The sequence below is a fragment of the Mercenaria mercenaria genome, chromosome 7, assembly GCF_021730395.1.
Source record: "Mercenaria mercenaria strain notata chromosome 7, MADL_Memer_1, whole genome shotgun sequence".
NCBI classification, from domain to species: domain Eukaryota; kingdom Metazoa; phylum Mollusca; class Bivalvia; order Venerida; family Veneridae; genus Mercenaria; species Mercenaria mercenaria.
In genome coordinates, this window is record NC_069367.1 from 69621446 (window position 1) to 69646797 (window position 25352).

General features: G+C 35.6%; 1 protein-coding gene across 6 annotated transcripts; it reads right to left on the reverse strand.

The window, feature by feature from the left end:
* Window positions 1–319: 319 nt before the first annotated feature.
* LOC123553975 (peptide methionine sulfoxide reductase MsrA-like) lies at window positions 320–22430 on the reverse strand. Of its 6 annotated transcripts, none has more exons than XM_053548615.1 (6): window positions 22381–22430; window positions 11477–11625; window positions 10228–10323; window positions 5340–5404; window positions 4197–4325; window positions 320–2979 (listed from the first exon to the last, which is right to left on the reverse strand). In XM_053548615.1, coding segments are annotated over exons 1-6 (771 nt in total). In that variant the 5' UTR covers window positions 22383–22430; the 3' UTR covers window positions 320–2649. The 6 variants fall into 6 exon arrangements, with proteins under 6 accessions (XP_053404590.1, XP_045199710.2, XP_045199712.2 ...); XM_045343775.2 differs by lacking the exon at window positions 22381–22430 and adding an exon at window positions 19343–19368; XM_045343777.2 differs by lacking the exon at window positions 22381–22430 and adding an exon at window positions 19212–19348.
* Window positions 22431–25352: the final 2922 nt, after the last annotated feature.

Genomic DNA, 25352 nt, shown 5'->3' on the forward strand with positions numbered 1-25352 from the left:
ATTTTATGTCTTACACCCAGACTTAGACTTTGAAATGCTAAAATTACTTTCTGCCCTACATAAGTCAATCTTGTACAGAATTTAATGAAACTGGGCACAAATATGGTATATACTATATTAACGAAAAGATATCCAAAGTTTCAGCAATAGAAAGTTATTGCAGTAAGTAAGTTACGGCAACCTGAATTTTTAAAGGGTTGAAGTTTAAGTCTAAATTTCAGACTTGAAACTTTGAAGAATGTGGGCCCAGGTACCAGTGGGTTGTCAGTTTTTACTATATAAAAAGTGATAACAGTTTTGAACTTCATAAGAAACACACTGACAGTTCCTGATTTTACTAAATAACTGTTTGCAAGTTTATCAACTACTATATATAGACAATATTGATATCATGAAGTAGCAAACAAAAATATAAATGAGCTCTGTCATGAGAAAACCAACATAGTGGCTTTGCGACCAGCATGGATCCAGACCAGCCTGCGCATTTGCGCAGTCTGGTCAGGATCCATGCTGTTCGCTAACGGTTTCTCTAATTGCAGTAGGCTTTAAAAGCGAACAGCATAGATCCTGACCAGACTGTGCAAATGTGCAGGCTGGTCTGGATCCATGCTGGTCGCAAACCCACTGTGTTGGTTTTCTCATGGCACGGCTCAAATTGTGTGTACATGTACAAAGTAACATGTATGTTGAAATACAGATGTTAAAAATATTGTATACCATTATGACTCATTTCAAAATATTTTGATAACTGCAAACAATGGTGTTAGGGAATATAAACACCAATAAGAGATAAATACAACAGTTATATTATAGCAAATATCACAGGGTGTTAAAATCATGGTTGAAAACAGCCAAATTCTGCATATAGTGTAACTGACAACATATACAATGCAGATAAGCTTGCACCTCATCTACACTATAACTTAACCGTCTTAACGAGAGGTGGGGTCAGAAATCTGAGGTAGAGCAATATGTATTATACTGACACTGTCCCAGGACCAGGTGATGGTTTGGAGATATTTGAGCAATCAGAGTACAAGCAAACAAAGTCGGACATTTGAAAACCATGCATGTTAACATCATGTCTTATCCTATACTTGACAAAAGTACATCGAAGTAGTATTTAACAAAATGTATTCTGCCCCTCTTGAACTCTCCAAGTGGTGTGTGTAAAATTAAAACAGTTAAGAAAATATGGCAAAAGGGGAACTTAAGATTACTGACTTATACCATTTCTTTGCAGGTTCAAATAAATTCGTACTTTATTCAAGGGATACAATTACAGAATATAGCGGTTTGTCCCATCTGACAAAGATATTATAGATGTTCTATTTTGTTTGAATCTTGGTTACATCCAAGAAGAAATACCGGAGTTATTGAGCTTCTGTGCAAAGTATGTGCTATTCTTCCACTCTGGAATGAAAAGAAACTAACTATCTCAAGTATTGCAGCTCTTAAAAGCAATCAATCAAAACATTCAGAAAATATGTGCCGCTTGACCTGGTACTGATAAATACATCAAAACTGATCAAAAAATATGATAAAATATTTATAATTTATCCAGAAACAAAAATCTCTAATTTTTTAAGTTGTATAAATATAATAACTGCTTACTTCTTTGTAAGTTTGACTGAAATCTGCTGAATACTGTCAGACAGGTTGCCAAGAGACTAAAAGAGACAGGCAGACAATCAGATAAATGGACAGAGACACAAATCAGACAAAAAAACTTTATTTTATTTTCTCCCTAATAATTTGGCCAACATTAAAATCAAGCACATAGCAGACAAGGCAATCAAATAAAAACAGTTAAGCAGAGCTAACATTTTTTTAAAACTAAAAATCTGCAAGAATCATATTAACCCATACACATAAAGAAAATAATTATCAAAACTAAAAAGTAATTATCACAATCACAACATATAGCTGATGCACATCTGAAGGCTATAAATAACTATTTCTAAGTCACAATTTGACCTTGTGACTCACAAAGAAAAGAAATGTTCTATACATTTTACATCTTCATTTATGTGAGCATTTTTGAATATTGCCAAAAACTCTGTAGGTGATCTTATATGTACTTGCGTGTATAAATGTTTGGAATAAAATAGGGTTATTACAACAGCACTTAGATCTGCAATGTTGTATTTGACTAAGTTGATTTTGTCAGGCCTGGATTTCGCGCATGCTTTCGCTCAGTGTGGCAAAATCCAAGAGACCCAAATGTTTCATAGCAGATCAAGGTATTGTTTTAATGACCCTTTTATTATATATACATATATACTTATTTCTAGTGTTATATGAGTTAAATTAGTCTATAATTTACATAAACATGATTGAAAACTTGTTTAAATAAGTGAATTTTTCAAAACATAGAACTTTAGACAATTTCATTATGTCAGTTCTGATTCAATATTTTTCTATATCCACCGGGAGTTGAATACAGGGTTTTGTACTCGTCAATGATTTGAGAAAAAAAGTATGTAGGTATATAATAAATCTCAGTATCAAGCGTATTGAAAGTGTACTGGGTACTACACAACTGGTTAAACTTTAATAAGGAGAAATGGCAAGATCATTCATAGACCAGTAATTATTTCATCAGAGAGAACAAACCACAAACAATGAAAGCCCTTTTTAAATCGCATATCACAGTTCACTATTCGGTTTGGCTTTTTTCGACCCGAGACCCACTGGGCAGCTAACCCCTGTGCCACCAAGTCCACAATAGCCATCAGGATTCTTATGTAAATATTGCTGATGGTAGTCCTCGGCATAGTAAAACTCTGTTGCTGGTAAAATTTCCGTAACAATATTTCCATAACCCTTCGCGTTTATAAGTTTTTCATATATTTCTTTTGATGATTCTGCTTCACTCTGTTGTTCGTCACTATAAAAGTAAATCCCTGACCGATACTGTGTTCCTTGGTCATTGCCTTGACGATTCAGTGTCGTTGGGTCATGATTCTCCCAAAATACCTGATAAAATTAAGAAGTTTTAAAATATTAACAAATGAGTAAATGTAGGGAAACGCTCCAAATATTAGATTTAAGTACCATCAGTTCAAAAACCTACATTGTATACCCATATTACAAATTCTGTCAAAACTGAAACATTCCAAAACCTGAATAGGGTATTTAAATAAAGATATTTAATATAATATATCCATACATGTTCAATTAAGTTGTGACCTTTAACAGGAATAGGTGAATTACCATCAGATTTCTACTGGGTTTGAATCTTTTACATTCCTATCTTACACTGCTTTATATCATTATTACCATTACATAATTTTAAGTTTTCAATTTAAAGGGCAAGCCTCCAGCTTAATTTCCTATATTTTGAATTCGAAAGTACATTCATATGAAAGTGCATGTAACTGTACATATAATGTGACAGTAAGCCCTACACAACAGTTATTTATAAAACACATGTAGTCTATAAAAAGACAATATTCAGTTAAGTCTTACAAGGCCTACACAATATGAAAAAAAATTCAAATTAGTTAAAACTGAAAAATGTATACATAATTTGCTACCAGAATGTTATCATCCACAAAGATTGTTTTCTTAAACAAACTTGTTTTGTTAAAAACATTTCACTGAATATAGCTGAAGTCACAGATTTTAGAGGAAACAGGCATTTCTGCCACATTTAGATTACATAGGAATTATGGTTTACCTAGTGTGCAAAGTGAAGGACCACAAATATATTTTGACATTCACAAAATTTATGGTCATTTTTTTGTGTGTTGACAGCTGTGTCAACAGTAAAAATTTCATATCTGTTCCAAAAATTGGTTGTAAGTTGAATGTCAAAGGTGTTTTCATTAACGTCAGTTATTTTCTTCCACAATGAATACATTGCAAACTACTGTGTGCAAATTCATAAAACAATAGTTCTTGATGAAATAAAACTTGAAATTTACACCTTTTAAAGATTCAAGTTTGAAACAATTTTTGGGGAGCAAAAGTGAACCTTCTCCTGTGTAGAAAAACTCCCAATAAAAACATTTAAGCATAACAAATTAATCTAATAAAAGCAGGAATTAAGTTGTATGCTCCAAAATAGATATAACATATTTACATTAATTTATTTTCATTTATGATTTTACTGTGCCAGACTTATTTTCACATGAAAAGATGATATTTTGAAAGCTACTCTACTTTTTTTCTACTACTAAATAAACAAATACCTTTAAAATATCACTGAATGAGATAATTTGCGGATCAAAAACTACTCGAACCACTTCATTATGACCAGTTTTCCCTGTACATACTTCCCTGTATGTTGGGTTCTTTGTGTACCCAGCTGAATAACCCACCTGCAATTTGATAACAAACGTATTAGGCTTTCATGTAAATAACACACTGCTGTACTTTTTTCATTACACGTTTTCAGATAATAACAGTGAAGTATATCTGGTAACTCCACAGTGAAAAAACGCTTTTCATTGGTACACAACTAAAAAAGACTATCGGTGGAACTGATGGAGTATGGAGGAACTGATGGAGTACAGTGGAACTGATGGAGTACAAAAACAAAAAGTACAAAAGATAATTAATTTGTTTTACAAGTAAGATTGACATCATGGACACTAGATCTAACATTTTTACTTTTGTAAGTTTGGCTAAACCACTTGTTAAAGTACTGAATCTAGTGTCCATTTAGTGAGAGATATTTCCATTTCACACTAAAACAAACAAATATTCTCAACATAGACCCCCAGTGAAATGTTGTTATTTTCCTTAACAATATGCAAATGAATTTTTTATTGTAAGGATTTTTTTCTTTTTTCTTCAAAAGCCTACTGTCTAGAAATATTCAGTGTGTGTTGTTGCACTATTTTTTCTATTTAGTTCAGTATTGTCAATACTATTCAGGATATTGAACATATATATGATATTTACATAATATTTATAAGTGTAGATGCGTGTGTAATAAAAAGGTTATTATCTTTGCATCGGGAAATATGCACTTGTTCTTCAGCGGAAGAATATTGCGCTCTTAAAGTCGCGCAATATTTCCACTGAAGAACTTGTGCATATTTCCCAATACAAAGCTAATAACCTATAATTATTATTGGTCAATATTAAAGTTACTCAGAAGCAACCAATCGGATGATGTTTCAGGAACATTCCATACAATGATACCACAATTTTCGCCTGTCCCCACTAATAAATTGCCATACTTAGTACAGAGTAAGGCTGACCCAGATTAGAGACAGGCTCATTAAATAAAGTTTCCTAATCTATGACCACTGTCAGTCACAGTTATATTTTTCAAGGAATTTCAGATATATTTTTTCCAATAAAAACATACTTCTTAAGAAACATACCTGTGTAGAGTACACTTCAGGCAGTTTCCAGAATTTTCTCTCAGCTCCCCAGAAACAGCCCATTCCTGAAGTGAAATATCAAAACATGAAAACAAAAGGTGTACTTCAGGCTATTCTTTAAACATGAAAATAAGATGAATTTAAATTTGGAAGTTGACGGAAGTCTTCATCTTGGACAGACTGAACAATTTATTTTCCATTCAAGCCTGGAACAGTGTTCTCAAGCAAACAGTTGTGGCTGACACTACTGGAAACAATCTAGGCCAGTACCACTGGAAACACTGTATGTCAGGTGTTGCTGGAAACAATGCAAGCTGATACAGCTGAAAACATTGAAGGTTAACACTACCGGCAAAGGGAAAGGTCGAAACTGTTAGAAACATTGTAGGCTAACACTGCTGGAAACACTATTGTAGGTCACCACTGCTACAAAAAGTATAGGTCTACTCTGCTGGAAACAATCTAGGCAAGTACTGCTGGATACAGTGTAGGCCAGTGACAGTGTGAAGGCCAGTGACAGTGCTGGAAACAATCTAGGCAAGTACTGTAGGACACAGTGTTGGCCGGTGACAGTGCTGGAAACAGTCTAGGCAAGTACTGCAGGACACAGTGTTGGCCAGTGACAGTGCTGGAAACAGTCTAGGCAAGTACTGCAGGACACAGTGTTGGCCGGTGACAGCGCTGGAAACAGTCTAGGCAAGTACTGCAGGACACAGTGTTGGCCAGTGACAGCGCTGGAAACAGTCTAGGCAAGCACTGCGGACACTGTGTTGGCCTGTTTGACAGCGTGAATTCAGTCTAGGCAAGCACTGAAGAACAGTAGTTGGCCGTGAGTGCGCTGGAAATTTGCATCACGTCAGTATCACAATATTGTCAGATGACAGTATTGAGAATATAGATTTAAAGTTGCGTGTAAGTGAAAGGTTACTGTGAAACAGTCTAGCAGTATTTGAACGGGTATGGCCATGACATGCTGAAACACTAGCAAGTTCAGCGGACACGGTGTTGCCTGACAGTGCTGAAACAGTTAGGCAAGTACTAAGTGCGCAAATTTGGCCAGAACTGTCATTTGGCAAACAATCTAGCAATGACTAATACAGTCTAGGCAATACTTAGTATAGACAACATCGGCCAGTGAGTGCGGAAACAGTCTACAATACCATGGACCAGTGTTGGCCCGTGACAGTTGAAAACAGTCTAGCAATACTGACAGGATAAGGTTGCCGAGCATTGGAAGACATAAGTCATAAGTTGCCTAGATAACAGTGTCCATGTACAGTGTGGAACAATTCAGGAAATTACTGCCATAATAAGTTGCTCTAGTAACAACTGGAAAAGTTTCATCTCAAGAATCATTAGCACTGAATACCTTCAGGCAGCGCAAATCGCACCCAAATCAATTGAATTATCAGTCATGAAACAAAGGCTACCATTGTCCTTAACATAATAAGAATTCAATTGAATTTGACTGTTCAACTCTGAACTTGAACAGTCCAATGCTAATCAAGGCTGTAACGTGATCGCTCCTGAGTAATAACAGATGTCCAATGTAAACTATGATAAAATATAAGAAAGTCAGTAGGCACATCAGGTCAAGAAATTACTGTAGCATTGTGCGCAAATTGTATGTCATCTGAAATTAAAAGTGAATCTTAACACAGGCCATGGAGGTCATCGCTCAACCTTTGAACATGTGCCAACTTGTGGTAAATATGTGTTTTCTATATTTGACATAGTGACCTAGTTATGAGCTATGTCTACCTGCTTTGAAACATACTAGAGTATTGATACAGTATAACAATTCGACCAATTTTCATGAAGATCCATTGAAAAATCTGCTACAGGTGTAGGAAGTTTTTTGCTGTTGATCTGAAACAGTCGGCAGAGGGGGAGCCCTGTTGAACAGTCTGAAACATTCTAAAAGGGTGAACTCATCTCACATTTGTCCAAGCTCATGAAAATATGGCCTCTGAGCATCACAAGGTTTTCTATTTTTATACCTACTGGCCAGTTTAGTGCCGCGGACCAGTTTGCGAAACACCTAGATATCAGAGGAACATTTGACAATGTCCTGAAAGTCCTATGAAAATATGGCCTCTAGAGAAGTTCCAAGATTAATACAGTGAAACCTATTAGCTAGTATTGGGACACCATTGACCAGTTTAAATTTGAACCAGTTCACAGAATGACATTCAGAATGTTGCTAAGTAATCCAGAAAAGTATGCCTCAGAAGGTCGCAAGGTTTATGTCTTGACTCTACGACTCAGATATTATGGCAGTGACCTGTGTTAACAATTTGACAAGTATCATGGACACATGCTGAGCCAATTTCTTGGAGCATCTACAGCAAGTATGGCCACAAGAGGTCGCAAGGTTTTTCTGATTTAGTGTAGACTAATAGTGTTTTGACCGACAGACCTGTTCGACTTGACCTAGATATCATAGATGAACATTAGACAACTGCAACATATGAACATTAGGCCGTTAAGGGTCACAAGGTTTTACGATGTATTGCTGCACCTAGTTTTTGGAGCTGACGTGTGGATCGCAATATTCGACTTGACCTAGATTCATCAGGGCATGACAGCTGAACATCTAGCAAGTATGTAGAAAGTATGGCCCTGAAGGTCACAAGGTCTTTGTAATTTGACACTGCCTGTTTGATGGCACATGACTCACTTCAATCGACCTAATATCAGTCAAGGTGAATTGCCATGACATTGGAAGAGTACAAGAAATTTAGGCACTCTAGAGAGGTCACAAGGTTTTCTATTTTAGACCTATTTGACCAGTAGTTTTGACTATCTAGACCCATGTTTGAACATACCAGATAATCAGTAACCGATCTAACCATACAGGATGCCAGAAAATACCTTTAGAGCACAGGTTTTGCTATAGTTTGAACTAGACCTAAGTTTACGACGTGACCCAGTTGTCGGAACTGACCAGTATTATCAAGGTGAACGTCTGACATTTTGACAGTGAACATCCTGTGAAATTGGCTTAGAAGCACAGGTTTTTCTATTTTTGACCATTGGAACTAGTTTTGAAGACAGTGACCGGCAGTTTCGAACTTGACCAATTCATCAGGTGTGCAATTGACAAAATTTCTAGAAGTATGTGAGATAATTGGCCATCAAGAGTGCTTAAAAACGTTTTCATCTATAATACTGACCTAGTTTATGAAGCATGGAGCTCAGTCGAACTGGACCTAGATTTTTCAAGGTGAACAATCTAAACCATTCATGAAGATCTGCTAAATAACATAAGAGGTTCAATCACGGTTTTACATTTTTAGTACTGTACCGTTTTATGTTGCCTGTACCAGTTTCGAACATGACAAGCTAATCAAGAGGATGAATTCCTGACCCAACTTAAAATAAGATCCAAAAAATGTAACCTAGTGAGTACAAGCATAAAGTTAGAGTCGAAGTCGGGGTCAAGAACCGCGACTATCACAAAGCTTATGTCATCATTTAAGGCTGAGTCTAAAAAACAAGAAAGTAGGTCAGTAGGTCAAGGTCACAGTGAAGTGACATCATATTACTTGGGGTCATCAGGTAATTATAATTAAACAGTCCTGGAAATAGCATCAGATGATTTTTTAAAGTATTTTTCCTATATAACTCACACAATAACTAAATGACCCCAGGGAGGGGCCTCTTTTAACCCCAGGGGCATAATCTGAACAATTTTTGGTAGAGGACTACTAGACAATGCATCATACCAAATATCAAAAGCCTAGATCGTATGGTTTCAGACAAGAAGATTTTTAAAGCTTTTTTCCTACATAAGTCTATATAAAACTTGGGACCCCCAGGGCAGGTCCTCTTTTCACCCAAGGGGTACAATTTGAACACTTTTGGTTGAGGACCATAAGACAATGCTACAAACCAAATATCAAAGGTCTAAGTGTTGTGGTTACAGACAAGAAGATTTTTAAACTTTTTTTCCTACATGTATAATGATGTCTATGTAAAACTTGAGACCCCCGGGGCGGGGCCACATTTGACCCTAGGGGAATAATTTGAATAATCTTGGTAGAGGACCACTAGATGATGCTGCATACCAAATATCAAAGCCCTCGGCAATGTGGTTTTGTACAAGAAGATTTTCAAAGTTTTCCCTATATAAGTCTATATAAACCATGTGACCTCCGGGGCGGGGCCATATTTGACTCTAGGGGGATAATTTGAAAAATCTTGGTAGAGGACCACTAGATGATGCTACATACCAAATATCAAAGCCCTAGGCCCTGTGGTTTTGTACGAGAAGATTTTCAAAGTTTTCCCTATTTAAGTCTATATAAACCATGTGACCCCCGTGGCGGGGTCATATTTGACCCTAAGGGGATAATTTGAAAAATTTTCGTAGAGGACCACTAGATGATGCTACACACCAGATATCAAAGCCCTAGGCCCTGTGGTTTTGGACAAGAAGATTTTTAAAGTTTTTCCTTTTGGTTGCCATGGCAACCAGAGTTCTGTATGGAATTCAATTCTTTGAATAATTTTGAAAGGGGGCCACCCAAGGATCATTCCTGTGAAGTTTGGTGTAATTCTGCCCAGTGGTTTTCAAGAAGAAGATTTTTTTAGAAATTGTTGACGGACGACGGACTACGCACGACGGATGACTGACGACGGACACAATAGCTCACCTTATCACTTCGTGACAGGTGAGCTAAAAAGTCTTCTGTTACAAATTTAAAGAAAACAAAGCTATTTTTCCTTCACTTCTAATGCATGTGTAGAAGTTGTAAGTTACTTGCATATACCAACTTAGTACTGGTAGAGACTTCTGGAATGTTGGTTAGTACAAACAGACTGCCACAGTTAAATACTGTTGAAACCTGTATCAACCAAAATAAAAGTATAAAGTATCTTTTACCAAACATGGCCATCTCCATTTGATCTGGGAATGGGGGTACAGTGGGGTTACCATTGACAGCATGTTTTGGCGAAACCTTAATCTTCTCATCACGACCTGAAATAAAAAAGCATATAAAATACCAACAGCGGAACCAAAGATGGAAAGCATAATATCTGCAGAGTCTTTATATCAGTTGTGTTAACCATTATTGATAGCAATAAAGAAAATTTATGTACATAGCAAGGACGGAGGAGCAAACAGCAGCCCCTTAAATAAAGAAAACTGTTAAAAAATCTCACTTTATACTGTTGATGTTTCTTATCAAAAATTGAAAATCGTGGTTTTATGACTTTCACCCATGTTGAGAAGTTGTCAATTACTTGCAGATAACACAGAAACCAATGATAATTGACAGCTTAATAGAGTTCTGTTACTTATATGAAAAAACTGTTAGTTGCTCATTTTATAGTCAAATACTGATCATAAAAGTGTTCTCAACAGATTCAGAATCTATACCCATGCAAAGTAGAGTTGTTAAATTTTCATAGTTACAAAGAAACACCATCCGCAGTTTCTAAATTCATGTTATGGCACTGTCTTGTTCATTTCAACCTTTACTTGTAAACTTAAATTTGGTTAACTATAATCACATTTTAAATGAACTAAAATTTGAGAAATATTTTCTAATTTTGGGAAAACTGTGTCAAAATTCCAAACTGTTAGGATACTGGCCCTGTTCCTATAGTTTGGGAAAGATAACAGTGAAAATTTGTGATTAATCCTTTTAAAAATGGACAAACCTATGGACAATATGCAGCACAACCTCTCCAACACTTGGAATGTATGTTGCAGGTGCAGAGGTTGTTGGTTTGGAGAGGTTAATTTACCAAAACTTTTCATCTATATGAGAGAGTAATTTTGTTGTTGAATTATAACAATAACAGTCTGAGTGATATAATAATAAGCACCTGAACACTTAACCATGATCAATGATTTTATTCAATGACAACATCACTGTTTGAGATAAATTATTTCAATTCTAACACAATATCAAGTATGACTACCTACATATTGACATCAACCACCAAATATTAATGCCTATATCGTGTTGTATAATTCATTTTCAGCGTGCCACTATCCTGTTTGACACCATGACATGTTATACAAGCTGGTTTTGTTGCATAATAAGGTCAGACTTTCATTCTTCCTTGTATAATAATATTATGGAAAAACATTGAATTGTGTAAGAATGGAGGATAAACCATACCAGGCAATGCCTCCTCTGGGGTCGGCATGGTCGAAGGTCTAGAGGCCATATCCCCCATGAAGAATAGACTTGCTGCAGGTTGTGATCTCAGCACAGACTGTATCAACAACAAAAACTTGGCCGAGTTTGACAGTCTTGACAACACTGTCCTGTAAATGTAAGAACAACCAATTTGTTATGTTTAACCTTTAGCCTGCTAAATTTCTATAATGAACTTGTCCATCTTTCAATTCGGACAGTACCATTAACTGTTAAAAGGGGTGATAACCAAAAGATACTGACTGAATGGCGAACAGTGCAGATCATGATCAGACTGCACAGATGTGCAGGCTGATCATGATCTACACTGGTCACAAAGGCAGAATCAATCATGTCCATCATGGTAAGGGTTAAGTTACCCCTGTAAAAAAAAAACACGACTATCATAAGCTTGTAAGAAAATTTCTAAAAATATTGAAAAAAATCTCCATTTCTTCACCCAAAGCAATTTGACTCACTTCTCAGTTGCCTAGACTAACCACTCGAGGAAACTGAAATTAAAAATATTGTCAAATTATGTCAGTCACTTCTTTTTCCATTTCTTTAAATCTCTGGAATCAGAACCAGTCTATTCTGAAAATTTTCTCATAGAAATGATGTTAAAATTATCAAGGAAATATAGCCTGGCTCCACTCACTATATCTGAAACATTAATACAACTGTAGCTGAAAAATATATCATCATCTAGGTGTTTGTCTATCAACAGCTCTCTACAAATGAAAGTGTCTGTATTATAGCCCCTTATTTTAATGAAGTTATTTTGAAAATCACCTACCCAGCCCAAATACATATAAACATGCTTTTCTGCAAATATTGGGTGATATATCTTTTTGAAACTGCATCGACACATTCTTTCAATTTTCCCTAATGGAAGGGTTGTTCAATACAAGATAGAAAAGAAATAAATATACAGACAATAAGAACACATTAATTCATCATCTAAAGATTTCTGTTAAAAATTAAGAATACATGAATGACAGAAATGAAAATTTAACAGTACCTCATTTTGCTGTATAATGTGCAGAATACAAGTACTTATGAGTTCACAAACAGAAGATCTGATAGACTGATAAGAAATATAGGGCAGACACCATACAAAAATGTACAAGTGTAAGTTTAGTGTATGTGTTTGTATTCAGTACTGTTAAAACACCCACATCGAGAGGCATAGCAAAAGGAATGGGACCAGTGCTATCCTCCAAGTTGAGGTTCTCTGAAGGGAATATGTTTTGGACATGTGTCTAAAGAAGTAAAACTTGCTGTGATTTATAAGAAAGGTAAGGTTGGAAAAAACAAACCACTCTTGATTATATGAAATATTTTGAAACAAGAGAACTAATAGAGCTTAAGTTGCTCACCTGAAAAGGATTACAACATTTAAACCTTGCTTCTGACCAAGTTTAGAGAACATCCCTTAAGCTGTTCATTAAATGTTTTAAAGCTTTTCCTATTTTCCCTTGTGGCAGCTTGTAGAAAAGGGCCATGCATAAGCTACAGATCAAGTGTTTTTTTGAGAAGGAAGCATTTCAAGGTTTTTTATTTTTCATTCTTGTGGCCCCATCATTTGAACAAAACTGAGAGAAAACCATATAAATATGCTACAAGACAAGTTTTGTAATGATCTTCTCAGTTTACCAGTTTTTCTATTTTTACCTCCGGCCACCCATAAAAGGGACCAAATGTAGTTATTTGAACATACTTGAGATCAAAAGGTCCATACAAGGATGCTACAGACCATGTTTTGAAAAAACCAACTGGTCAATACTGGTCGATTCAATACTGTGGTAACTCTAGGGTGGTCAATACTGGTTTATTCAACATTTTTACATAATGTACATTCACAGATTAGCACAGGCTGCAAAAGCAATATAAAAACAAGAGGGTCATTGACCCTAAAGCACTCACCTGTGTACAAGGCTTCAAGTGTGTTTGTATAAGTAAAGAGTTAGGTTTCTTCTATGTTAGCCTATATTATATACATGTAACAAACAAGAACCTAGGGCAATAATTTGAACAATTATGGTAATCATTACAAATCTGATATCACTTGCCAAATATCAAGGCTATAGCTATTATTGATTCAGAGAAAAGTGACCACACCCCCTGGCAGCCATGTTTTGGACGAATCGGAATAATTTGAACATTCTTGGTAGAGGGTCAGACAAGAACCATTTGTGTAAAATAATTTTAAAATGGGGCTTGCAGTTTCAAACAAGAAGATTTTTAAAGTTTCCACTATATACATATAGGGAAAAGTGACCACGCCCTCTGGCGGCCATGTTTTTTGACGAATCAAAATAATTTGAACAATCTTGGTAGAGGGTCACACAAGGACCGTTTGTGTAAAATTATTCTAAAATCGGGCAAGCAGTTTCATACAAGAAGATTTTTAAAGTTTCCACTATATATATATAAGGAAAAGTGACCAAGCAGCCATGTTTTTTGACGAATCGATATAATCTGAACAACCTTGGTAGAGGGTGGAGGGTGACATAAGGACCACTTGTGTGAAATTATTTCAAAATGATTTAATCGGACAATTGGTTTAGGAGGAGATGTTGTTTGAAGTTTTTTCTATTTTTAACTCTGGCAGCCTCTATGTGCAACCAAGCAGAACCGTTTGAATAACTTTGGTAGGGGTCCACCCAGGGAACATCATGGCCAAGTTTCATCAAAATCCATTCACTGGTTTTGGAGGAGATGTTGTTTAAACACAAATGTTGACGACGGACGGACGACTTGACAGACAGACGCACGACAGATGACGGACACAGCGTGATCACAATAGCTCACCATGAGCACTTTGTGCTCTATGAGCTAATAATACAGCAATTTGAATAATATAATATTTTGTTCATTAAAAACTCTAGTGGTCAATACTGGTCGATTCAATTTTGGTCATTGGCAATATGTCCAATATGTCCATTCTGGACAATATACTAAGACTGGTCGGACAATAAAATAATGCACCTGTCAATATTTTGCCCGCCCAGGGGGGCGGCGGGCCGACCCGGGGGAATTTGACATTTCAAAAATATTGTTGTCTAAATCCCCACCCTAGGGACAACCTTTTTTGTCTAAATCCCACCCTAGAGCCTGGTTGGTACATCAAATGTTTGTCAAATTCCCGCCTGTCGGGAATGGTCTTCTGTCTAAAGTCCCGTGTATGCCCGCCGCTCCCCCGGGCGGGCAAAATATTGACAGGTGCATAAGACTGGTCAATACTAGTTTATTCAATGCTTTTATCTTCTTTAACAGTAGCCTTTATTCTATTGAATAAAATAAAGATTTTATTACTGTGAAATGGACAGTACTGCTCAATTCAAATTTTGGTCCTATGCAATATCCCTGATCAGTACATGTAGTGGTCAATAATGGTCAATTGAATACTTTGATTGCATTACTTATTTTTTAAAATCAAGTTAAAAGCATTGAGAATAATACAGTGGGCTTATTGATCATGACAGCTAGATAAACAAGGAAGCAACATATCTACTATATTGTAAGACAATTGGAGTTAGGGCTGTCATCGATAGAAACGATATCGATGTTTCAACGATTTTTTTTTGTCGATCGATTATCGATTCCCATTTTCAAAAATCGATATTTTACAGGGAGAAAAAACTACCCAAATAAACACTCAGACCCTAAAAAACAACTGAAGTTCACAAAGTTGTAAATTTGGATGAATGCAAAAAAGGAGTGAAGGCAAAATAAAAATGAAAGATGTTATTAATTTTTATGTATTTCTTTTATTTCATAAATACAAATACAACACAATCAAACAGAAATATGGAAAGTAGGCAATAAAACTTAAAATAGCATTTACAGGAAGGTATGTAGTATTATATGAACAAATAGGTCGTTAATCTAACTTAATAATCAATATATCGATGTATCGTTGATATTTGTCTTCTGATATATCGGTATTGTCGATATGCCTAAGACCAAATCAATGACAGCCCTAATTGGAGTCAATTAGGCAATGTGACAATTGCTGTCAAAACACAATTAAACCACTTCCATGAAAGGGTCCAGGTGTTCATAGCAATTTTTCATTAAATTATTAATACCAGTTAAAAAATAATTAGATTTATCACTTGTGAATCAAACACTTACTGCTACAGTTTATGAAATACTTTCTACAAATTAAGTTCAGTTAAATTAGCAATCTTTCCACTCAATGTGACATTTTTTGTAGAAAAATAATACATCTTTGTAATCTTATCTAACAGAAAATGATCAATGACCAGTATCAACCAGTACTGACCAATGACCTCTTCTGATCAATTTGGGAATATTGATTAGGTTGCTTTAACTAAATAATAATGCCTGCATTCACCTTAATCAAGCTCCAGTTGCTCTTTACAGTCATTATTGACTAATTGACCAGTTTTGACCAATTGACCAGTAATATAAGATTCTTTCACTGGTTGTAGGTGCAGATGGGAATATCCGGCCTCGAGGGTAACTGTTTAGGCGGTAACGAGGCTCCCTGCCGAGTTACCGCCTAAACAGTTGCCCGAGAGCCGGATATTTCCATCTGCACCTATAATCAGTGACAGAATCTTTTTCTTGCATACTGATTTCAAGAAATAATGATAAAAATAAAATCAATCAAACGGCTTTCTTTTTAGAACTATTTCTTACAGCACCGTATTTAAACAAAGCGCAGGAAAGCAATGTCCGTAAACAGGAAAGACGTCATGATGTTTCAAAGACAAATATCAATGTTTAGTTCCGGTTTTGTTTTATCAGTTGCAGCGTAACGTTATGAAATTTTGATAAAATAACGTGTTTAGAATCGAGAAATATACTATCAGGAACAAAGAGGAACTGTCAAGGTATTGGATTTTTATTCCGTTCTTTGAAATAAAACATAAATTACTACATAAATCTTCTACATATATATGTAGCTTGTAATACGTCATTTAAAGCACGAGAGTCATCTTACACCCTGGGGTGTAAGATAGACTTTTCCAGCACCGGTAAAAACAACGGAAATCCCTGTCTGGTATGCAAGAATGACTGGTATTGAGCACTTCATGGAGAACTGACCAGGGCCGGTTTTAACCACCCAACATTGGATGCTAGAGATCAAATTTGGTTAAGATTCAAGAAAAAAGTTCTTTAAAGGACTTTCTATTTATAGCTCTTGTGGTCCCTAAAAGGGATCACACAAAACCATTTTAACAAAGTTGACAGCAGTCCTTACAAGGATGCTACAGACCAACTTTGGAGAACATTCCATAAGTGGTTCACAAAATGGTTGTTTAAGGATTTTAAGCTATGACGGCCCTATATAAGACATTTTAACAAAGCTGAGAGAGCACAACTTTAGGTTAAGACTAACTGGTAGTTCTATAAATAAACGTCGGACTTATGATTTTGACATTCCATATAGTCTGACCTTTTATTGAAGTTCTAAATTTCCCGGCAGAGCTTTCCACAAAATATATTGCTGAAGGTTTTACAAGTTCAAGATGGAAGTGACTAAAAGACGAAAGCTAACTACCAAAAACGGCCAAAGAAACCTAATTTACACATCCATTGAACATATTGACTTACTGAAAGCACCGAAGATATGTCTATGCTTTGAAATTGAAATTTACATCCATTCCCTTTCGCACCAAAATACGAAACTGTCAAATCTTCTTTATTATAAAGAATGAACTTAGATGAAAAATATTCTCATGGTCAGATTTTATAAACAGTGCAGCTCGTTACGGTAGTCAATAGGTGTTACCAGCATTTATCTGTGGTAATTTAATTAAAAGTTCTTTCATATAGTTACAAGTTCATATCAAAGCAGTTTCATTCGGCAGTACCTTTGCGTCAAATAATGACCGCAGATTTTTTTTACTAGTGCCATAGGTTAAACATAATTGTTTTCCTCCAAGCATGTATAATTGATTCTGTATATTTCTTAATGTTGTACTGTGCATAATACACTGGGACCCCGTTATAACGCTGTCGTTGGGGTCCAAGGTTCGAGACCCGCGGATCTTGCGGGGTTAAATTAATAACGCAGGTTGATCGTATCAGCGGTATATGCAATACCCCACCCACCGGTAATGTATTAGATGTATTTTGAATGCTGTTTTATGTTAATAAGAAATAAGAATCGTATAAACGGGACATTTATTTACCTGAAATGCTACTGAAAAATACATTGAAAGAATTATAACGCTGTGTCATCTTCTCATTTTGTCGTGATTCTAAAAGAAAGTTGGAATTATGTATTCCGGAAGTAAGCAATTATAATGCTGTGTGAGGAGTGCGCGGTCGTGAGAATTACATATGCAGTGCAATTGCACTGGGGGTTTATGTAACTAAAAGAGAAAAAACGCGGACAGTCTTAAAAAAATTTATTTTGAATATAATCGATAAATAAGATAGAAAATTGTTAAATCTCCGTTGTTAATATACAATATTAAAAAAGAAGAACATTCTCAGTATGGCTTTCAGTGCGTCGAATCTTCGTTAATTCCGATGAACTGAGTGTGATGATTACGAAAAACGGCTGCATTTTATTACAAAACTGGGCCTGTTGTTCGATTTTTTATTCACTCAAATGATCATGTCATCCGCTTAATTGGTGCAAACTTAAACGGTTTGATAGTTGACTGACCAATGTTACACGCTTGTTATGCAAACAATCTAATTTTGACATGGTACTGATTGCCTTATTGTCATATGTCTACATGTATTCAAACTTTAACAAAGGTAATACGCAAACAAGTAAGCTAGCAGACAATTATTGATTTTTGTCACAGATATCATGGCAAAGGTGTTTAAGTACAAAGTATACAGGTGCATGTAGGTTTTAACGCTGGTTATGATCAAATTAAATAACATCCGCGGACTCGTTTTTTTTCCCTTTTTTTTTTACCCCTGAAAATTCCGAAGCCAACAGCCTACCGCGTTATAACGAATACCGCAGTATATCGAGTAGCGTTATAACGGGTTTCGAGTGTATTTGATTAAATTACGCTAGAAGAGTCTGTGTAATGCGTTGGGGAAGTGATTGGTGCTGCAGTTTTAATTACGGTAAACCAAATTAACATATCACGTGTCTGGGAATTTTCCTACATAACACTTCAATAAAACAAGGTTGAAATTTTTGCTATGCAAATGGTGTCGACACAGGGACATGTTGAATGTCCAAATATTAAAAGGCGCCCTGTGCAAGTTTAATGTTATTGAACTAATCTAACTGGATGTAATCAAAGTGAAAATAGAGTAAAAGCATGTTGATACTCTATAGAAACCATAAGAAATACATGTTCTTCAAATTTCTATCAAATATTTAATCAAAAAGAAGCATTTACTTACCTTAGTTTATAACAAAACGATGAAGAAATGTAGTAGACAATACCTGTAATAACTAAATAAATTCAAACGTGCTCTCTTGGACTATAGATTGTGCAATTAACATCTAACATCAAGCGCGCACACGCGCCCTCAATAATTTTTGCTCATTAGTGAGATAATTTCGAGTATCAATACAAATAGAATATACAGATACAGATTTATAAACTTGCTATTAGGTCCTAATTTAGGAAGCAAATTTCAATTTAACAAAAGAGAATACTTCGTAACAAACATATTTACTTCAATATAAATAAAGTTTAGTGTATTTTGGTGAATGTGGAACACGATGACAGTGAATCATACGGAAATAAAAACAACTTACATAACTGAAAAACTAGAACAAAAAATTATGATATATGCAGTAGGGACGCTTTGCAGTCCAGCGCCCAGTGAACACAGAACGGTGCAGAGCAAAATATTCCTCCTCTATTTTCTCCATCAGGTTGTACGTACCTAAATATCATTTAGAGTGAACACCACTAAATCCGGCTGTTGGACAATTCCTAGAATATAAGATTTGCGGAGACTTATATTCAATTTAATGAAGAACTGTGTCGTTATATGGTTACACAAGAAAAATATCTGTGTAATTACTTTATGATAGACACAGCTTTTTCAAGGGTTTAAGAGGAGAGCAGCCATTTTCCTAACACATCGACATGGCTTGAAGAAATCAAAGTTTGGTATAGAGTCACCCTAGGAACATTGCTGTCAAATATTGTTTTAAAATCGTACCAGCGGTTTGAAAATTTCCAGAAAGCCATATAGGGAAAACTAGCCCCGCATCTGGCAGCCAAACTTTTTAACGAAACAGGATGGTTTGAAGGAAATTGGTACAGGGTCACCCAAGGATCATTTCTTTGAAGTTATTTTCCAGTCGAGCCAGCAGTTTCAAATCAATTTTCTATATAGCCACAAAAGGAGAACTAGCCCCATCATTGACGGTCATGTTTTTATACAAAAAATGTTGACAGAGGTTCACTAAAGGTACATACTGTGAACTTATCTTGAAGTTCGGGCAAGTAGTTTCAGAGACGAAGTTTTTTTTCCATATTATATACCGTAGTTTATAAACTACACCCCCATAGTATACGGGGTGTGTAAGACCGTGCTTTAGACATGTTTTAATGTTTGTGTTTTTTTTAATGTTCGGACGATAACTTACATTCCCAAGTACAATTTCAGTTTCCACGCATCTGTATTGTATCGAATACTGGTATGGTCTACAACAGTGGAGAATCCTTGCAAATTCCTTTTAATGCTTGCTATATATATCTTCTCAAATAAAGTAATAGTTAGTCAAAATCCGGATGGTTAAGGTCGAATCACTTGACCCTCACAATGTGATTGCAGAACCTTGCTTAGGATGAAGATTTCTTAATGTTAAGACTTTCAGAAGGTCAGTGGTTCTACCAAGGTGCCCGCCTAAAACAGTACCCTGAGAAGCACTTGGCGTTTTCATCCACCATCCAAAGTCGCCATATTACACAAGTTCGTGAAAATTGTGTTGCAGTGACTCTAAACCATACAAAACGAAAAACAATGATCTGTGGCTAATTATGCCTATAAATGTAGTGATTCTCTACTACAACGCCAAGTTAATTCTTTCTGTGGCTATTTTGATCGCCAAAATACAGCTAATGCATATATAATAATCCGGTCAATGATGCCAGACAGGCATTCAATGAATTCGAGTCGGACATGGCTTTATCTTCCTAAATCAAGTCTTCGGCAAAGAAATGTAACATGACCTCCAAGTCATTACCTTTATCTACTACATTTTCCGCATGACTCAATATTATTTCATTTCTGTGACTTTCTACAATAACTTTTCCCCCGCTCCACAGTAACTTAAAACCTCATCGCAACTTCTCTGTAATTCTTGTTTCATTTGGTCACTCTCGCGTTTCACAATGACTATTATAGCCTTTGCACGTATATGCAGTTGCTGATACTTTTTTTCTAGCTCCTTCTTGACTTTATTTGCAGCTGTACCAATAAACGTCACCTCAACGTAACAAAGTCGTAACTTATATTAAATTTATAATAAGTTACGACGTTGTTGCGTTGAGTTGACGATATATGCCCCTTTAACGACATGGCTGTGCAAATTCTTAATATTTTCTTTTGATTTTGTGATTTCTTTGCACAGGAAACACTTTCTCTTTGTAGCTTTTTTTGAAGTTACCGAAGTAATGTGGTTTGAATGTTCAGTTAGATTACATACCACACGCAGCAACGTGTCACAGTCTTTACAAATCATTTTGAGTACTTTCCCATTGTGATGGGGACAATATACTTTTCTGTATACCTTTCCGGAATATCCCTTTCCTGACAATATTTTATGCTCACGTGACACCTTCATTCTCACGTGGGCACGCGCACACTTTTCACAGAAGTGTTTTACACATTCAACATAGTAGTGAGAGATTTTAAGCAGTTGCAATCCAAGTAAGCTTCCCATAACTCCATACTTTCAATGAAGAAATAAGATCCCATCTTCTTGTACACTAGTATCAGCTCGACATAGAGGACACTCGAATTTACAACCCTGTCCGGTATTGATTCCATACTCTTTCAGACGATGTAACGGGATATCAAGTTAAGCATGGCGTAAGTTTCAGGTCTTTTAAAGAGATCAGAAAAATACTACAGTCCAACATTATTTGTTCGCTTCCACTGTTGCTATCTTTCCGAAGCTTAATTTGACATAAATTTATCAAATTAATACTAGCATAATTGCAATCAGGTAAGAACCCTTACTTTTATTTTCGACCGATGTATTGTGAACTTTGCATTTTCCTGTATAACAGCAACAGTAGTAGGGGCCTCTTTAGGGGTAAACAAACGGGCGCCATCTTGGATGACCTAGTTACTATATATAGTAACTTATTTGCATATAAGAAATGAATTCACTGCACATGCGCAGCGGCCATTTTGGATTCTAATTTTAGAATGACATCATCTTCCTATGTTAAGAATGACCTCACTCTGCTATTTATATCTCCCAGAAGTATATAGAGCTGACTTATATACCTATCTAGGGCGTGTTCGCGCACATTGAGGGTCAGGTGCTCAGCCCTAGACGGGGAGATACCATGAAAAAATATATAGATATATCCATAACCTTAATGAATAAATTTATTTGATAATAAAACGAACAGTATTAGTAAATAACGAACGAATAAATAATAGTTTAACAATATTAGTGAAAAATGAAAAAAAAAATACTTTAAAACAAAATAATTGTAACATGTCTAAATTAAATTACAGATTACAGAGAAATTAAAAAGAACTATATATGAGTACTATTTAAATATCATATAGATTTATCCATCAACTAATTGAATTTATACATTTTATATATAAAAAAAAGAACAATATTGATGCACAAATAAATAATTATTTAAAACGAAATATTTGTTCCATTTAAACTAAAACATAAAACATTCTTTAAAATAAATACATTATAACTGAAAATAAAGTATTACATTTTTGCTTACGATGTTTCCTCCTTGGCGTCTACTGACCAAATGACTCCAATCATAAGTGTATTATTCCTAAATGCGCATGCTCGGACCTATTTTTACAATGACTTCATAAGCTATATTTAGATAAGATCATGAGTGCATCAAACGTGATCATGGTCAGAATGTCTAGCGTGTGTTGATTTAAGGCCGGATAGACGGACAATAAAAAGTAAACATGTCAAAGTTAATCCCTTTAAAGTCGCCACAATGTCTGGCGTGTATTTATTTAAGAGCGGATACATTAACAAAAGCGTATTCAACTGTCAAATTTAATCCCTTTAAAGTCGTCATAATGTCTAGCGTCTGTTGACTTATGGACGGATGCATTAACAAAGGCCTATTGATCTGTCAAAGTTAATCCGTGTATTGAGTACGGGAAGGGAGGCGACATCAGGCCTGGGTCACATATGGACCGAAGTGCCTCTTTCATACCATCAATGATATGATGTTAAAGAATATTTTTCTTAAACAATTGCCAACATTTTTTATGACCATCCAGAGTTTTAGAACCAGTAAAGGACTTTTTAAGAAAGTTGCTAAAATCATCAAAATAAGACGTTTTAGGGTCCATTTTTACATTTTGGGTATCTGACATTTTTGAAAAGCCCAAAGAGTGCACTTTACCATAAACTAGGTGCCAACCGGAAATGAAGTCATTAAAATTTCAAAGTCATCGTACAGACTCGGGACCGGTACCGTTAGAAAGATCTTTTCGAGTAGGTTCAGAAAATATGTACAATTACGTGTCTATCTCTATCCGTTTTCCAGATATTGAGGTTTAAACCAGAATCATTCATCCGGAAACACCCGGCTTCATGCCTTTATTATTAAAGATAACCTAGGCATGTTGGGTATCTAACCGAAGGTCTCGACTAGTACTTTAAGTTGGTACACTCAAACCGGAAGTGAAATCAATCACGCGTAAAATTCACATTTTCTGCACGTCCCTAGACTCGAACCTACACAAGCACAAGCACACGCACACGCGTACACACGAGAACGCACACGCACATACACACACAGACACACACATACGCACACACACACACACGCACACGCACACGCACAATCACACACACACAAGCACACCCACACGTGCATACATGCATGCAAACAATATATGTAACATCATCAAAATATTCAAAATTATCAAAATCTTTCGTGCCTATTTCTCTAGTACACAGATTGTGTCTGCAACTTCATTAACAGGTATTACAATAATATATTCCTTTGTAGTTTTACATTTGTCATCTTTAGTTATTACAACAACATCATAGTCTCCGAAATTGAACATGCCAGTTCCACTACGGTGTAGATACTCCAACACATCACACAATATTTCATATATATAATTTAGAACATCCAGAATTTTGAATTAACAGAGTATACACTTCAATATAATCGTACAAGTCTATGCATGAAATTCAACCTTCAGCGGATATTAAGTATTAATATTTTTTGACTTGAGATCGGCTTAAGATAATGTATGAAAGAGAACTGGCCAATGTTGACACTAATACTTTGAAAACTGTAAAAGCGGATTAAATTTCGGTCAATTTTATGACTTTTAGGAGAAACTTATAGAAAAGAGTATTTTGTGTTATAAAACTTTTATAGTCCTTTAGAAAACTGTCTTAAGTACAGATAGGTTCTAGAAAGCCTATTTCGACCATTCTAGGAAATCGTCAAGATTTTCAATGAACAGAAATACAGTTAACATTGAACAATCAGTTTTCCCCATTTCGTGACACACTTTCTATTCATCAATTCTGAGATGTTTATTTCATGTGATAGAATTCATAAAAATCTTTCATTTACATCCCCCATTCTCGATTCGATTTTCAACCGTTATCGAGTTATGACGTAACAGCGATTTTAAACCTTCTTTCTTAAACTTTGCAATAAACTCTTGAAACAGATAGCATTAGAAAGATCTCGTCGCATAGGTTCAGAAAATGTATACATATTTACCTCTATCTAGATCCGTTCTCAAGATATTGGCGTTTAAAGATTGAAGTGACGTCACCTTTTGAGCGGTAAATTCAAATTTCGCAACCAAAAGTTTCAAAATGTAATTTCTCCTCTATTTGTGGACCGATTTTGATGATCTTGGTGTCAAACCAAAACGCTTGGCGAGACCTAAGTGTTGGTAGAATACAACCGGAAATGAAATCACTCGTGCGTAAAATATCGATTTTCTCCTTTATTACTCAACCGACTATACCCGTGTTTGGTATCCTAAGAAAGGTTTTGACTAGTACTATTCCATTGTTTGCACTAAAAGAATATGGTGTCACTCACGCGTAAAATGCGTCAAAGTAAGCTTACCTGATCCATACACTTTGAGATCAAAAATGACAATGAACGAATTCAGTGTCATTTAGAACTGCTAGAAACGCTGATTGCGAAGCATGATATCAATTTGTGAAGCGATGTTGGAGAAATAAAATACAATAAACGAATATGTTGTTTTATTTGTGTACACCACAACACCTACTGACGCTTCTTCTTTTCTTTCAAATCAAATTCGAACGTATAGGTTATAAATAACAAATGCATATTGTTCTTTCAATCTTTTATTGCCAAAGCTTGTATCACTAATACAGGTAACATGTATCAACTAAAATAAGACAAAATAAAGTCATCATTCAACTTCTTGCAATACACATCAAACGGTTTTAAAATGTCATTCATTTTTCGCCCAGAACATCGGTTCATAATGTAATATACGCAATACAGCCCGCATATGTTTGAATCTGTATCCTGTATTTGACTGAAATTCATCCAATAACGCTTCTTTAACACTTGCTCAAAATGAACTTTGTAGTGCTCTGGTCTATTACCTAGTGAATCGAAAAATTCGTCGGGTCCCCTTTTTGGAAAATAAAAGGCCACCCAATGTTTTCCTGATCCCTGGCTCGTGTCTGTATTTG

Excerpts from the sequence above, each read along its gene's own strand:
- LOC123553975 (XM_045343775.2), bottom strand. Across the intron at positions 10,324-11,476 it reads CCCAGAGGAGGCATTGCCTG|GTCGTGATGAGAAGATTAAG; the intron begins GTATGGTTTATC and ends TTTTTATTTCAG. Across the intron at positions 4,326-5,339 it reads CTGAAGTGTACTCTACACAG|GTGGGTTATTCAGCTGGGTA; the intron begins GTATGTTTCTTA and ends ATCAAATTGCAG.